Below are 16175 nucleotides of genomic sequence, written 5' to 3'. Positions count from 1 at the left end.
CTCTGCCTTTGAGGATAAGGATTGGAGCATATACCACCACGCTGCTCCAATGCGGGTTGGTGGATACACATGTGGCAGAATTTCGTTGAAATTAAGCACATGCAGGTTTCCTCACGATGTTTGTCTTCACCGCCGAGCACGAGATGAATTATAAACACAAATTAAGCACATGAAAATTCAGTGGTGCTTACCTGGGACCTGCCTTGAACTCGCAATCATCGGTTAAGATGCACGCGTTCTAACCACTGGGCCATCTCGGCTCGACTACTATTGCATACATTTATTGCAATTATATAAAATATATGTTTCACAAGTAAATAATAAGTGAGTGTGCTTATTGCCGTTTCTTCTCGCAAAATAATTATTCAGGATTTAACAATACTAAAGCCCTAACACCAAGACATAATCAAGAAAATATAATGCAGTTGGATTGAGTCGTTTAATCAAACTGCCTTCCATTTTTGCATTTAACCTTTAAGAAACCCGTTAATGTTTTTAAGCACCCTTTTTACTACGTTAATTGCTAAAGGGTCTTCATTATTCATCCAAAGCATCTTAATTATGATGCAAAGGACAAATGCTCATTTTTTGTTGCTTTTACGCCGATATAAAGTTATATAAAATACGAACAATGGTTGTATAATACATCATACGGGACTATTATTGTGCTTTATATTACATGTATTAGGTATTATATATAACCCTTTCTGTACACTTTTCAACGTGTATGCATATTTTCAAGATGATCGTTTGGACAGTTAAGAAATGAGAGCGTAACAAACAAACAAATAAACTGTTTAATTTTTGCATTAATAATAATTATCTAGAGTGTAACAATATTTATGTTACGTAATAATGTAGATTAATTAATTAAATTTGTTAATAAATAAATAGTTGTAATCTGAAATGATAATTCAAACAGTATCAACTGTATTTATACTATTCAAAAAGTTTGCGGTTTGTGGGGAGCCGTGTATGTGCGGCCATCAATTTAAGACTAGAATGGAAAGCTCTCAGTGCGTCGGTGTTTCCATCAAATTCAATTTTGGTTGGTTGCAAGTACTGGATCAACAGAATGGTTTCGGGGGGATTATAGATACCACTGCATATCAAGTCATTACTTATAAGATACACTTGAAGACATTCGTTCAAGTTAAAATAATTGTGGAATTTGTTTGGGCTATTCTGATATGTATAATTTTGATTGATTGAAAAATATTTACTCCTTTATTACAAGTGTTATGAACTAATCAATCATTGAGGGTCAGTGTTAAATTATTTTAAGTAAGTCCTATATTGTGACAACCGAGATATAAAAGAACTATGATTGGTCTCTGGGGACAGTGTTGGTCATGCCGCTGAAGTGACTAGTTCTAAGTTAAGTACTTCAATTATTATTTTATATAGGCTATTCATAACATGGTTACATGACATTCCAGTTCATGATTGTTTGCATTAGATTGCGTATATGTATATCTTGCTACTTAAAGGGAGTTTGTATAATTACATGATAGCCAGTTATAAGTCTTTTCAGTATAAGATTCGATAAATATTACATGTATATGGTGGAAGATAGATCACATAAATGTTGTAGAATTTTATTACATGCATCTTAACTGATGCGTATTCAAACCCGGCCAGCACCACTGCCAATGTGTTCCAAAAAGTTCAAGTGCATGATTTGTGATTAAATAAAGAGGAAACCTGCATGTTTCTTATTTCAATGAAATCTGTCACATGTTTACAGACTTATAGGAAGTTTACAGGCAGCTATTTTAATTTTTAATTTAATATTTAACATGTTTTTTAGCTATATCGAAACGTATCTATATAATTTTTGGTAAGTGGGTTTGAATGTATTATTCGTAGTTTAAAAGTTAATTGCTATAGATGTATAAGAAAATACAAGTTATAGACAATGACTAACTTACTGATAAACTTTATATAGCAAGTCAATAGTTATATAACAATGTCCCTACTTTTGTCATCAATAAATTGATATTCTATAAAAGAAGGCAATTGTGATACGACATTGACAATAGTGACAAAACAAATTTCATTTGAGCATTAGTAATAATTTCTTAATATATAAATTTACTTACAAATATAATTTTTAATTGTTGATTTAATATTAATATGGTTAAATATAACGTATAATGTTGTGATAAGTAAGGCTTCGTGCAAGCCCGTCTGGGTAGATAGGTACACAGCAGTACTATTGAGTTCCGATTTGAAGGGCCAGTGTAGCTACAGGCACGTGGTGCTTAACATCTTAGCTCCCACGATTGGTGGATGCATTATCGATGTAAAGAATTTTTAATATTTCGCACAGCGCCAATGTCTATCGGTGGTAGTGACCACTTATCTATATTTACGATTAATAATCAAAAAATATATTATTAAAAAAATGACTGAATAGTTACATTTCCTTGCCAAAATAAACCGATAAATTGAATTTTCATACAAAAACGATTCAACATCTGCATATATTTTGTTAATTATAATTGAGCACTTTACAACTTATTTGAAATTTTCGTTCTAGAAGCTAATATTTCTTAATCTACGCGTATATGTTCACATTAATCTTGAATAATATATAACATTGAAACATAATACATCTAACTAGGGCAACTGGAAATAGGGACACTAAGCCAACAGATATAAATATCCTGTTAAAGTGATCGATTGACTCTCCATATTCCTTCAGGGATATAACCTTTATCCCGCCGTTACATTCTCTATTACGAAACATTCAACTAATAATACTATACTAAAATTATAAATGCAAAAGTAACTCTGTCTGTTACCATTTCTCGCTTAAACTGCTGAACCGATTTAGATGAAATTTAGAATAAAATAGTTTCCGTCCCAGGAAAGGATATAAGTTTTTATCCTGGAAATACCTTCTATTCTCTCCCTTAATGTTGTGAAAAGGGGATTGGAAGGTAGAATGGGGATTCAATAATTTCTTGGTTAAACCTCCCCAATGGCGAAATTCATAATAACCATTCGACTGTGATCGTCAAAATTATTGTCACACAATGAACAGAAAGAAGTTCTCGCATTTTTCGTATTCAAAATGGCTGTTGTGGATTTTTTTTACGATATTCGTGATAATGTTGTCAAAATACGTTATTATACCAAATGTCAGAAAGAACGGCGGTATGCGGTTTTAGTGAGTTTTGACGACCTCCGTGGTCGAGTTGTGTGTACACCGGTTTTCATGGGTACGCCACTCCGAGGTCCCGGGTTCGATTCCCGGCCGAGTCGATGTAGAAAAAGATCATTAGTTTTCTATGTTGTCTTGGGTCTGGGTGTTGGTGGTACCGTCGTTACTTCTGATTTCCATAACACAAGTGCTTTAGCTACTTACATTGGGATCAGAGTAATGTATGTGATGTTGTCCAATATAAAAAAAAAAAAAGTGAGTAATGTACATAAATCTTATTGTAATTTTACTTTCCTCTCTCTTATATAATGTTTATGTATTGTTGACCATTTAGGATAATAAGATATTTTTTTAAATAGCTTCGTTTACCGTGTATGCAGTATATCTGTATTAACGACTGAGAGACTAATTTGTAGTAGATACACTATTCTAACTCTGTCTCTCTGTTACGCTTCCAAGACCAAACCACTGAACAAATTTTGATGAAATTTCGTACTTAAGGTCCATAAAATAAGAAAGGCTACTTTTTTCATTCAAGGACTTAAATGGGAGGTGTAGGTATAAAGTTTTATACATTTCGCACGGGTTAAGCTGGTGTAAAATAAATATATATAATCTTATAAAATATACCGATATTATATCAGTCCTTAAAAGATGAGTAAGAAAGAATTGACCACCCTACTGTTATACATTTTATACACCAGAAGTTGGTGCGATTCTTTTAAACAACTATAGTAGACTCAATGTGAGCGTTTACAAAGATATATTAATATATCTGTTTTAATCATCTTTAATTTATTTCATTTTTATGTTCTTATGAATGTTATTTTTATATACTCCAAGAAATAAATAGAACATTATTTCAAACTCCGTCGCTCCATAAATGCTCAAAAGGTCTGTTAGACGCACTAAACTCTTTTGTAGTAAAATCTGAGTGTTGTGCATTCCCTCATTCGCATTGCCATTTTTCTTAGGGGAGAGCTAAAATAGGGGTGTGACAAAACACCAGTTTGTTTGTTAACGTTTCTTCTGACGACCCATTATAATAATAGAAAACTTCTACTTAGCTTAGTATTGATAAATTGCTATCCAAGCACGTACCACGCACTAAGTAGGTATATTTTGGGAAAAGTATTTTTTTATTAATATAAGGAGGGCAGATAGGCACTTGAAAGTATGTAGTCACTGCAGTGCTTTTAGCGTTGTATGAAATTTACCTTCTTTAAATCGCAAATGCACCACCGGTTGGTGGTCAAGAACTATGTTGTGACCCTTGTTCCTGTCGTTCGTCATGTCAATGGCTCGCTCACCCTTCAAATGGGAACATCAATTATAAGTATTGCTATTAGGTGATAGAATATCTGATGAGTAGATAGGTTTCTTAAATATGACTTAATTGATACCCAGATGGGCTGGCATAAAGTCGCACCACCCAGTGAAATATAAAATCAATTATACTATTTAAGTAATTCGAGTAAAAGTTTGGAGTGAATTAAATTTCTCAGTCATCTTCACGTGTATAAATGTATACAAAAACTAGCTTCAATAAATATTAAGAGTTTGACAGATTTATTAAGCGTTTCATTCAAATCCACGAGCTCGTTACTGCGTTGCCGTTACTAATAAGGTGTATAAATAAATGAGTCCGTACCACATAAAAAGGCACGATAAAGGGTAGTCATAAAATTAGTCCACATAAAGTAAAAGTAGGTAAAACCCTCTTGGGTTAGCGCTTGCTTTTATATATGTCAATGAGTGAAGCGCTTCAAAGACTTTTATTATGTTTAATAATGTAAAAATTAGCGTCAATATAATGAAAATTCTAGTTCAAAGAGGCGAGATTGAACGATACAAAGAGACAATTTTTTTCAGACTTTTATCATTTTGTATATAACAATGTCGCTTCTCTGTGAAAATGTCATAAATTACTTATCAATTATATCATATAGCTATTTATTGTGAGCGTTTTAAATAAAATACACGTATAATATTCCTTACAACTACAAATAACTTCTTATTTTATTTAGTTACTTTATTCTATCATATTATTTTCAACTCAACATCGCACATTTTAATTACAAACGTTTCGTCAATTTTTTATATATAATAATATTTTTTAAATGTTTATAATGTTGCTGACTTTTAAGATTTATGTCAGCGATAAATTAACAACTGAATGTTATAATAACATTAAATAATGTAGATTTTTTGGGATAAAGCGTTGGTTTCTTATTTAATATATGAATTTGTAATCTCGTAAATCATAGTCATGTTACAGATTTTGAATAAATGTAAGTTAAGTTAGTTAATTTAGTCCAAATGCAGATTTGTTGCAGATGTCCATGGGCGGTGGTAGGCATTTTCCATCAGGTGAGCCTCCTGCTCGTTTGACATCTATCATATATAAAAAAAAGCCTTTTCAAAAGTTAATATAATATTTTAAATTAAAAACAGTGTAAATCGTCATCAAGATTAAAATGTAAACGAAATGATTTTATTTATTTAATGACCGAAAATGCTTTCTAGTATTAATTATATCACAATTAGGCTTTTGTTTAAAAGGTTTTTATGTAAAATAAAACAGTTATTCGGTGGCAAACCCGTTAAGAATTATAAACTTGTTTTTTATTTATTTACTTTCATTCTTTATGTTTTTTAAATTATACGATTTTATGAATAAAAATAGTCTTGTAATAAATGTTAAACGTTTTTATAACAAACCTCATTTAAGTTTTTAAAATAAACTTGATTTAAGCATGAAGTATTTTAGACGAACCGAGGTAAACCCAGTAAGGCCATTTCTTTAATTTAAATGCTAAGTTTCACACTCCGTTGCTCCATAAATACTTAGTAGGTCTGATGGTTGTAAAACTAGGCTACGTTATAATGAAGAATCAACACTGTTATATTTTAACAAACATAAAAAACACCTAGTGACTAAAAAATTACACGCACGTGTTATTTATACCAAGAATACTAATGCCTTGATATCACGACGAAATTCCCATTAACTTTAGCCTTACATAGTAAAATGTTATTTTTTTTTTTTATTTTAAAATAGGGTAATGTAATATATTTATAATATAGGGTATAATTAAAAATATCTATCAACATTACAAATTATTAAAAAGAGTATCGACTATGTATGTGACGTTATTGATCTATTCACTCACGAAGGCGCGCCCCTCCACGTTAAATTTTATCGGCGTGTGTGTGTATGAGTTACGTTCGTGCTTACAAGATGTCTTAGTGTGTGTTGAAATCGAATAGCGAACATGTCATAATAAAGGTTTTTTTAATAAAAGAAAATTTAAAAAATTGTTAACTAATTTGTATTCAATTCCAACCTTACTCTTCCTACGTACCGTAGACATCTTGTAGGCATGAGTGACAATCACTCACACTAATGTACACTGATAATAATTACACGTAGAAGGGCGCGCCTTCATGAATAGATCTATACATTTTCTAGGTATTCTCAATTTCTCAATGTTTTCGGAATTTTAACACTTATTTGTGATTAGATCATCTTATCATTGAATGTAATTCAAAACTATGTTTTATTTTTATTGTTGATTTTACTACATTTTTATTTATAAATCTTATTTCGTACAGTTTCAAACTCAAAATAATATATTACATGAAAACTTTACAAAAATGCTCTTATTGTATATTTAATTTACGAGCTCATTAATATGCTATCCTTAGTGATACTCTCGAACTATTTATTTTTTAATTTCTGTCTCCTATAAACTCTCAAGCCGGATTTCGTTTATTTACAATATTCATGCCCGGGTGTTAGATAATTCTAAGTCAGTCTACTGAAGAAAACAGACTGTGACCGGTGAGACATAATACTGGTTTTATAAGGATTTCATATTTTATGATAGATGTAATATACACAATAGGATATACGGAACCTTAATAAAACCGGCCAAGTGCGAATCGTACTCGCACACGAAGGGTTCCGTACCATTGATTAAGTAAACAGCAGTAAGTACACACATTCATTGATATCGAGCAAAAGTAGGCAAAAACGGCGTTTTTTTTAAATATTTTAAGTGTTGCCATTATTGATATCGAAGAAAAAGGGCAAAAATGTCGCGTTTGTTGTATGGAAGCACACCTTAAATATTTATTTTATTTTGTTTTTAGTATTTGTTGTTATAATGGCAACAGAAATATTATTTATTCATTATTTGTGAAAATTTCAACTGTTTAGCTGTCGCGGTTCTTGAGATACAGTCTGGTGACAGACAGACGGACGGACGGACAGAGAAGTCTTAGTAATAGGATCCCGTTTTTTACTCTTTGTAATATGAATACTAAAATAGTTGTGCTTATGTTGTTAAAATGATATCACAGTTTTTTTTACATGATGTTTTTAATAAAGACTTATATTACAGTGCATTAATACTATAAATTTTTTAAATTATTAATAATACACTATTTTTTATAAACGGTCTGTTTTTGATACAAATAAATCTTTGATGTTTACGAAATATAAGGAACAAAAAGAGAAAAAAAAAATCATTTGATCTGAAAAGGTGCTTGATGAGTGAGAAGGTTTTGTATAACGATTGTAAGCTCACTTTTGAAGTTTTATTTAATAAAGTCAATTCCCGTTTTGTAAGGTATTAATTTTTTCTTTTAACAGGAAGTTCCTTAATATTGATATTTTTTTCAATATTATAATGAAATATTTTGCTTTTAAATACATTGAAATTATTTTTTTAATTAATAGGCAGGCTGTCACCTGATGGTAAGTGGTCACCACCGCCCATCTGTATCAGCACCGTAAAAAAGATTTAATACCCTTACAACGACACACCAAATTTCAAAAAAATATATATTATGATCGCCTTAATATAATACGAAATTAACATTATTTAAAAATATGTCTGATAAAGTTTTAAGTTCTTTAAACTTGTAATATCTATAACAGTTATTCAAACAGGTGTTAATATTAAACGATTTTGCGATGTAGCGTTAATGATACTTTAAAAGCTTTTAAAGAAATTCATTTGCAATTAAAAATTTATTTTACGTGACTTACATAGAAATACGTGCACAGAAAATGTTAACTTAAATCAGTCTGTATTATTTTATATGAGCCATTACTGACTGTCTACTGCTTAATAGTGCGGCCGTTTCCTTATTTCACCAATTTAATTAATGTTGCGATTACATTAATAGATACTCCACGCAAAATATATGAACGTGATTCAAAGCGAGTAAAAAGACCGGGGCCCTATCGTGACCAACTATCTTGAACATTTCCGAATCGCGTATCAGAAGGTTACATCTTTTTTCAAGACATAGAAAAATAAACTCTGCTGAAAGATGAAAGGGTACAGTTTTGAAAGAAGCTATTGTGTACGATTCTTTTGTGTGTGTGAGGGCGTTACAGTCGGTCACTAATCCCTTTCAACACGAAACCCAAGTTCCATTTGCTCTTATTACTATTACCGTCACCGGAGCCCGTCACTATTTCTTTGAAGATATGCTGACGAATGGCTTTTAAAAGTAATCTTCACGCTGTACATAAAAAAAAAATCATTGGAGTCTATAAAATCTTTGTTACAGTATAGCATTTTTTCAAACATATACTATATACATATAACACACGCAAACACATATATACCTAAATTTGTAGCCAGATATTAACTATTTTTCTTATTGTTTCTGCTTTGGCTTTCACACCTAAATAATATTATGATTAATGGTTTTGTAATTTGACATACGAATACAGAGACGTAAGTGAGCAGAAATCAACTTAATATTTACTATAAAAACCAATTTAGACGATGATTCTGTTTGAAGGAAGATAAAGATTTATGAATTTGAATAGAAAAGGGCGAATTTAACGCCTGATTTCATATGCAGGTTTCGATCCCAATATTTTCACCAGAATTGTTATCCGATGACGACAATTTTACATTATTTAAAATGAATAAAACCTTTTTTTAACTTAATATTATTTGAATTCAAACAACTTATTTCAATCTTGTAGATATTAACACTTTTAATGCTTCTAAGTAGTTATCAATAGAATATTTTCAATTAGCAAAGTGTTTTGTTATCAATAAATTAGTGTTTGTAATTATATAATTTATTATTCAAGTTTATCATAATATTGTATTAGTGACGTCATAATTTATCTTACATCTATGACAGCGGTGACACTGATGCATCGATAGTTGCCTCATTTGTCAAAACATGTCCATCGGTTCGACATTTGAGGACGTCCGAATAATTTTATACATATTCATAGGTGTTCACTTAGGTGTTTTATTATGAAATTTTAAAAATGAAACATAAAATGTTAGTCATATTTTTCTAATAGAAATGGATATCTTCAAAGCTATTTCCAGCAGGAAGTCGATCGAGCTCTTTCTGATAAGTGCCCTCTTGCGTCATGCACCGCCGCCGTCGCCCGTCACATTTTCCGGTGAGTGGATAGCGTTGATAACAACATATTCATCGTGAGCTGTTTTGCCCGTGACTCCGTTTACGTAGGCCAGGAATAATCTATACCAAATAGGCCTTTTTTAGGATTCATTTTTTAGCATTCAAATGAAAGGACCTAGTATGATATAGTTTTAATCTTAAAGCCTTTCTACTAAACGTTGTGTAGCAGTTAATAGTTACACGCCGATTCGTCTCTTTCTGTCGTCAGCATTTTGATATTAGACAGAAAAAGACATGTAGTTATATATGACATTTGCACAGTATAGGGGTTTAATGTAGTAATATATTTATATAATAAAACTTTAAAAATTTACACAAGTTAAGAATGTTTAAATATAAATAGTAAAACCAGTAAAATATAAAAGTATACGAGGACTTAAATAATAGTTTCATTTTAAATTCATCAAATATTTATCACGTTATACGCTGGAATAAAACAAAATATTATCAACAATTGTGCGTGTGGTCTCGATAGCGATAAAAATGTTCCACGCGCGTGATTTATATACAGCATATATATACCTATGTGTATATAGTATAAATTCTTTATAAATTATTAATTAACAATGTCATGTTTTTAAACTATTAAACTGAATAATATTTTCTTTCAAATTATTGCTCTAGTTAATAGTTTGTATGTACGAAAGTAAGCATGTTATGATAAATGCGTTCCACAGAAATTGTTTGCAATATTTTTTTTCAAGCTCAATAACAGAAACGTGTGTCACTAAGTTACTCGTATGTTGACGACATACAAGTTTCCAATTCACCTTTAGGATATACATAACTTGATACGCATGACACACTAAGCAAAATGATGTCTTCCCGAGTTAGTTTCGTTTCGTTTCCATCGATATACATTTGGTAGATAAATTATTCGATAAAGAAAATAATTTGAAGTTTCTTGACCTTTGATAGGTCTCGTGACATATTACTATAAAGATTAACAATCTTAATGGATCTCTTTTATTAGTTTACAAGTTGTTATATAACTCATGAGAAAATAGCCTTTTGGTATTATTGATGATTTATCAATAATTGGTAAATTATCTTGTTCGACAATGTCAAAATAAATAAAGAAAAATAATATATTTTTGTTTAGGTTAGTTCGTTGTAGTACAAGACGATGAAAGACATTTATTTTATATTATGTTGTAAGTAGAGACTCAAGGTCACCTGGACTCTGGTTCTACTAAAATGTGAACGTTTTTATACACTGTCGATGTTCCGAATATCTAGGTGCTCATATGTTATGTATGTACTTTTTGCCTGTTTACACTGGCCCACTCACCGTTATTACTTCGTTACACATTCACAATAAAAAAAGTTATATGGCAATAAAATAATTTTTGAACGTCATACACGTAAAAATTTTACTGCTGCGCAAAGAGTTCTTCTTCAGAATAATTTACATATTTATTCTGTTAATTAGCTCGACTATATATAAGTAGATGTACACATTTTATAATGTCTTCTTAAATATGCTGATTTTCACGATGTTTTGAACCTCCGCGGAGCACGAAATGATTTGTCAATATTGAATCAGCATTTCAAACCTCAGCGATATTTCACCCGGTTTAATTCTGTGACCTTTAAAATTAACATGTTTAAAGAGGCTTTTCGGCTTACGTATATTTATTTCTTTATATTAAAAAAGATATATTCCTGTAATGTTAATAATGATTACAGGTTGTTTCGATTGAATAATTATGTACTGTATTTATTATCCCTGTAATATATTTTAATGTTGCTGGTTAATTTATAATCTATAATAAATAATATTTTACAGTTAAATTGACTGATTTATACCTCATGTATGCATGAACATGTGTGGGTAAGACTCAAAAAATGTGTAATATAGTTATTCTTCTGAAGACCTATGTAATCGAATCAAACAATTTTCAAGACCAAGTCCTTAGCTGTCAAACCACTTTAAAGCTTCTAACCCGTATAATTGTGAACGGTGTAACCGTAAGAGGGAGATAGATAGAGGTAGACGATTCTACATATAGCATTAATGACGGAATAAAACCTCTACCATATAAGTATATGGAACACTGTTTTACTTGGTATATATTACGGGTCGTTTGTATTAAGCAACAAACTTATTCGATAACATTGCCCTAACTTTTTAATTTCATTAATATATTGTTTAATTCTTTAAATACTATAAACTAAGGTATTTTACAAGATTTTAAATCACATATTCTCCAAAAATTATTGTATATTTATTAATTATATAAAATAGAAAATGATATATATATATATAATATATAATTGAATATATGTTAGCAACATGAAATACATCGTTATTTATATTTATTTAAATGCAATTTGTAAGTAATAGATGCGCTCGATTGAATTTATATCGATAACGGCTTCATATAACCAGGCTAGTTTCCAAATTACACGGACCGAGGGAGCGTAGCGGTCGCCATTCGAAATGAACTAAACCTTGTGAAAAATAAATCTAAAATAAATGACTACCTACGCCGTTAATTCTTTCTGCTGTATAAAATACTTAAACAAACGATTTTGTTGTAAAGGCAACTTTTCGTGATAACGTTTACTCGCATTTAAGAGATAAATTGTTTACGTTGCTAATTTTTTTGGAATTTTAAAATAACGTGTCTCGTTTGTCCATACAGAGTCTTAGACACCTCTGAAATCCTTAATTATTATATCAAGGATACAAGATGTCATTATGAATTTTATTTGCTAACTTTCCGCATAATATTTTCTTATTTTTATAACAAATTATACCTATTTTTACGAAGTGTACGAGTTAGTTAACGAGTTTGTATTCTGAAGAGATATCTTCTTATGGGAGGGTAAATCGCTTCGTTACGTAACGCGTTACGGCGCCAGTCTGTCTGGCTTCCCTTTCTCTTACGCTAAGGCAGCGGTAGGCAGGCTCTTACTCTCTCACTCTAATCCACTGCGCTATTTCGGACAGTTTAAGTTATCACTTCTGTCGGGCGTCCCGACGACGCACACGTATTTGTTTTTTGTTTGTCTCTGCAACGACTTAACCATTCCACCGATCATGAAGAAATTTTGTATTCAGATTTGTGAGGGCTACAGAAATGGAAGGAACTTTGACTCTATCACCTTAACATAACTAGCTACTTATCTATACCAATATTATAAAGAGGCAAATTTGTTTGTTTGTATGTAGAGGGTAATCTCCGAAACGAATCAACCAATTGTAATTTCTTTTTTACTGGTAGAAAGTTTCATTATTCTTGACCGATACAGGGTATAAATGATCGGTTTGTCACCACTGCGGGGCGGACCAAGACACTGCCCATCATACGCTGGAAGCGTGTCCCGCGTGGACCGTGGAGAGGCAGGTCTTGGTCCAGGAAATCGGGCGAAATCTCTCCCTGCGCGCAGTCGTGTCGGCGATGCTACGCAGGGGATCGGCGTGGGAGGCCGTAGTCTCCTTCTGTGAGACCGTCATGGTCCAGAAGGAGATTGTGGAGCGGGCTCGGGAGAGGGCTGATCCCGCCCGGCGGATACTACCCACGGGTCGTCCTCCCGGCCTCCAAGCCCCATTGCCCGGGGCGGAATAAATAGGGCATTCCCTCTGGCCGTGGGTGCCTGAAATGGTGGTCTCATGCATCCGTTTCATACGGCCGAGAGGAGGACGGCAGTCCTGTTATGGCCCCGGGCTGCTGGTGTACGCACCAGCGAGGGGTCCGGGGAGGGCGAGACCATTCTTCGCCCTCCAGAGTCGTGCTTTGCCAGCCACGAGCGGAGCAACGCACGGGAGGGGCAGCGGACGTGCTGCAAAAGCGATCCCGCAGCCTCTCCGTATCCGTGCTGATGGCGGCCATCGCAGGTTTTTAGTGAGTAGAAATCTCACATAACCCGACATCCCCCCCAGGAGTCAGGTATCTATAAATATTTAACCTGCGTCACAAAAAAAAAAAAAGGGTATAAATGATATTTCCGTATCATATTCTTTATTAATAAATTACATCCGTGCAATGGGGCAATATATACTGTTAAAACTTTCAACAATACGTTTATACTTATACAGACAAAGTATTACGGTTTTCTTGTAAGTATAAATAAACTTTAGCTGCAGCAATAACGGATTTTGCAATGGAACATTCGCTTCCTTCCGCTTTCTCTCTCAATTTTGTTTCAAAATATATTTTTGTATAAAAACTTGTTACATAAAATCTTACAAATAAAAATGATAACAAATTTTATGCTTCCACTGAGTTCCTTTCCCCGCTTCTTCTCAGATCTGACCTGTTTCTTTCCGAACTGGTGGTGGAATTTGGTAGTCAATTAGAAAGTGAATATGTAGAAGACAGCTAAGATAGATGTTGTAAAAAGATATTTAAATTTTGTATTTTGAATTCGAATGCGTAATTTGTTATTTATTTATGTAATCAATGCGTTTAATTTTTGTTTAACTTTTATATATTTTCCATTTTATGTCGGAATATAATTTTGTATATATATACCCGACTCGTATGTATTTTAAGATGTCTTACGGTGCGAGTGTTAATCTTAAGTGGTTTCACTTTAGAGGCGTGATTTTAATGAAGTAAAGACGAAAGCTCTTCGCGTTAAGGGAGGATAAGACAGCATTTAGTACGGCAGAGTCTTTCGTAGATTATGTCTTAATATGCGGTTGAAATATTCTGTTACAGAAGAGCACAAATTTTTAACAAACTTAACTAGCATTAATTATTTAAATCAAATAAAAATATTGTTGATTACTGGAAGCTCTTAAAAGCCAAAAATTGCGGATTAAAACCCGGGCCAGTATAATTTCATTCACTTTTGTTTATAATTAAACGTAGGGAAAACTTCGTTTGTGCGTCGAATAAACTTTTGCCACAATATCTTTACTATCAATTATTTAATAATATAATATAACTTTAATATAATAAAGCATTAAAAGCTGAAAATCAATTTCCTCGAATATTATCAAAGAAATTTTACCAAATTATTAAATTGATATTATTCATGTAAGTACATACCCAGTTGACCCAGCAGGTACAGAAGCGCCGGGAGCCACATCACTGCCAGTTCTTCACATCATTACCCTCTTGTATAATATATCTTTCTTGAACTCACTTTTGTTAGCAGGGTTAACACACGCTTATTATATTAAACACATTTTATTATTCACAACTTAGAAAATATTTAGAACTCTCGATGTTAACCACTTATTGTTTGATCCGGTCTAAATTAAATACTTACTGACTTTTGAGTGTTTGATTTAATTATTATACTCACTGATCGTGTAATTATGAATTTGAAAATTATTTAGGGAAATTAAATCAAAATAGCATTAAAGCAGTAATAATATCTCGTCTTGTAATTCTGACCATTTTATCCATGGACCAATATTAGCCAACTGCGCGAGATATATTTTAATACAAAAGTATGAGCACAGGCCCAGGTACACTATATTTTATATTCAATGGAACGGCAAAGTGTCAAATTCTAGCCTCCGAGTTGTTACTGAGAATTTTTCGACTTGAAAATTTATTAACATTATAATAGCCCGACCCAGAGTTTGAACCCGCGACCTTAGGTTCTGCGACCTTATAACTAACAAGTAGACTGATTTTAAGGTTCGACGTTATGTTTAATTTTTCGTTTATGACATTGTTTAAATCATTTTCAAATTCAAAATGCAAGATATAAGAGAGTAACCACAAATAATATTTAATTTCAAATTATATGATTGTCCACAAAATGTTTCGTGGAACTTTGTAATTTTCGTTGCGTCGTACAAAATTTTTGATTTACCTTAAGCAAATGTGAAATGAAAGAGCATTGACATTAATTCTACCCCATAAATTAAGTTTATAAATGACAAATATAGCTCATTAAGAAAACATTACAAAGATTAATATTATTTTTGTTCATACCTGAGATACATCCCACTATAATATCAAACAAATATGTATATTATTTTATTATATTGGTATCTCAAATAAAAATGAGCGTATTATTGTAACAATGATATTGTAATAAAATATTAGTTATAATTCATTTTGTGCCTAATATACCAGCATGACATCTCAGAATGATTACATAATTTAATAATTGACACATAAAGAATTATTATTACCCACGTGACATACTAAGGAAATTTGTTATCACAAAATGTAGTCCGTTCTTATATAGCGCTTTACGCAGACGATCTCGTTAAATGGCAAGTAGCGGCCGAAGGTGAAGTGAACCTAGAAAATAGCCTATTCACTCGTATCTCCGAAGAGCTATTGTTCAATTTATTTTATTAAATTCTAGCAACAAAACCGCGCAATTTATAAGCAGGTAACTATATAGAAACAATTGAAAAATACACAAACAATAAGGCATAGAACAAACAGCTCTTTAGGAATAAATCAAGTTCGAGCCACTTTTCGAACCAATATATTATAGAGTGAGTAATGGCGATCACAGTTGGTTCGATTATGTTATATGGAATTGTTCTTGCCATATTTTGAAATCTTATATATTATACGTAATGTAATTGATATTTTCTTTGAACTGACTC

The 16175-nt window shown here is 32.0% G+C and overlaps 1 protein-coding gene across 2 annotated transcripts in view; it reads right to left on the bottom strand.

Annotated features, from left to right (window-relative positions):
- Nucleotides 1-14879, bottom strand: part of LOC113398762 (hemicentin-2-like) — a 57573-nt gene extending 42694 nt beyond the window's left edge. The window contains exon 1 of one of the 2 annotated variants that reach the window (XM_026637648.2): nucleotides 14644-14879. In XM_026637648.2, coding sequence (XP_026493433.2) covers nucleotides 14644-14683 — 40 coding nt within the window. In that variant the 5' untranslated portion in view covers nucleotides 14684-14879. The remainder of the gene's footprint in view (nucleotides 1-14643) is intronic. The other variant, XM_026637649.2, reaches the window with a different exon arrangement.
- Between the last annotated feature and the right edge of the window lie 1296 nt (nucleotides 14880-16175).

This window comes from Vanessa tameamea, chromosome 14, assembly GCF_037043105.1.
Source record: "Vanessa tameamea isolate UH-Manoa-2023 chromosome 14, ilVanTame1 primary haplotype, whole genome shotgun sequence".
Taxonomy (NCBI): domain Eukaryota; kingdom Metazoa; phylum Arthropoda; class Insecta; order Lepidoptera; family Nymphalidae; genus Vanessa; species Vanessa tameamea.
This window is presented reverse-complemented; position numbering and strand designations above follow the sequence as displayed.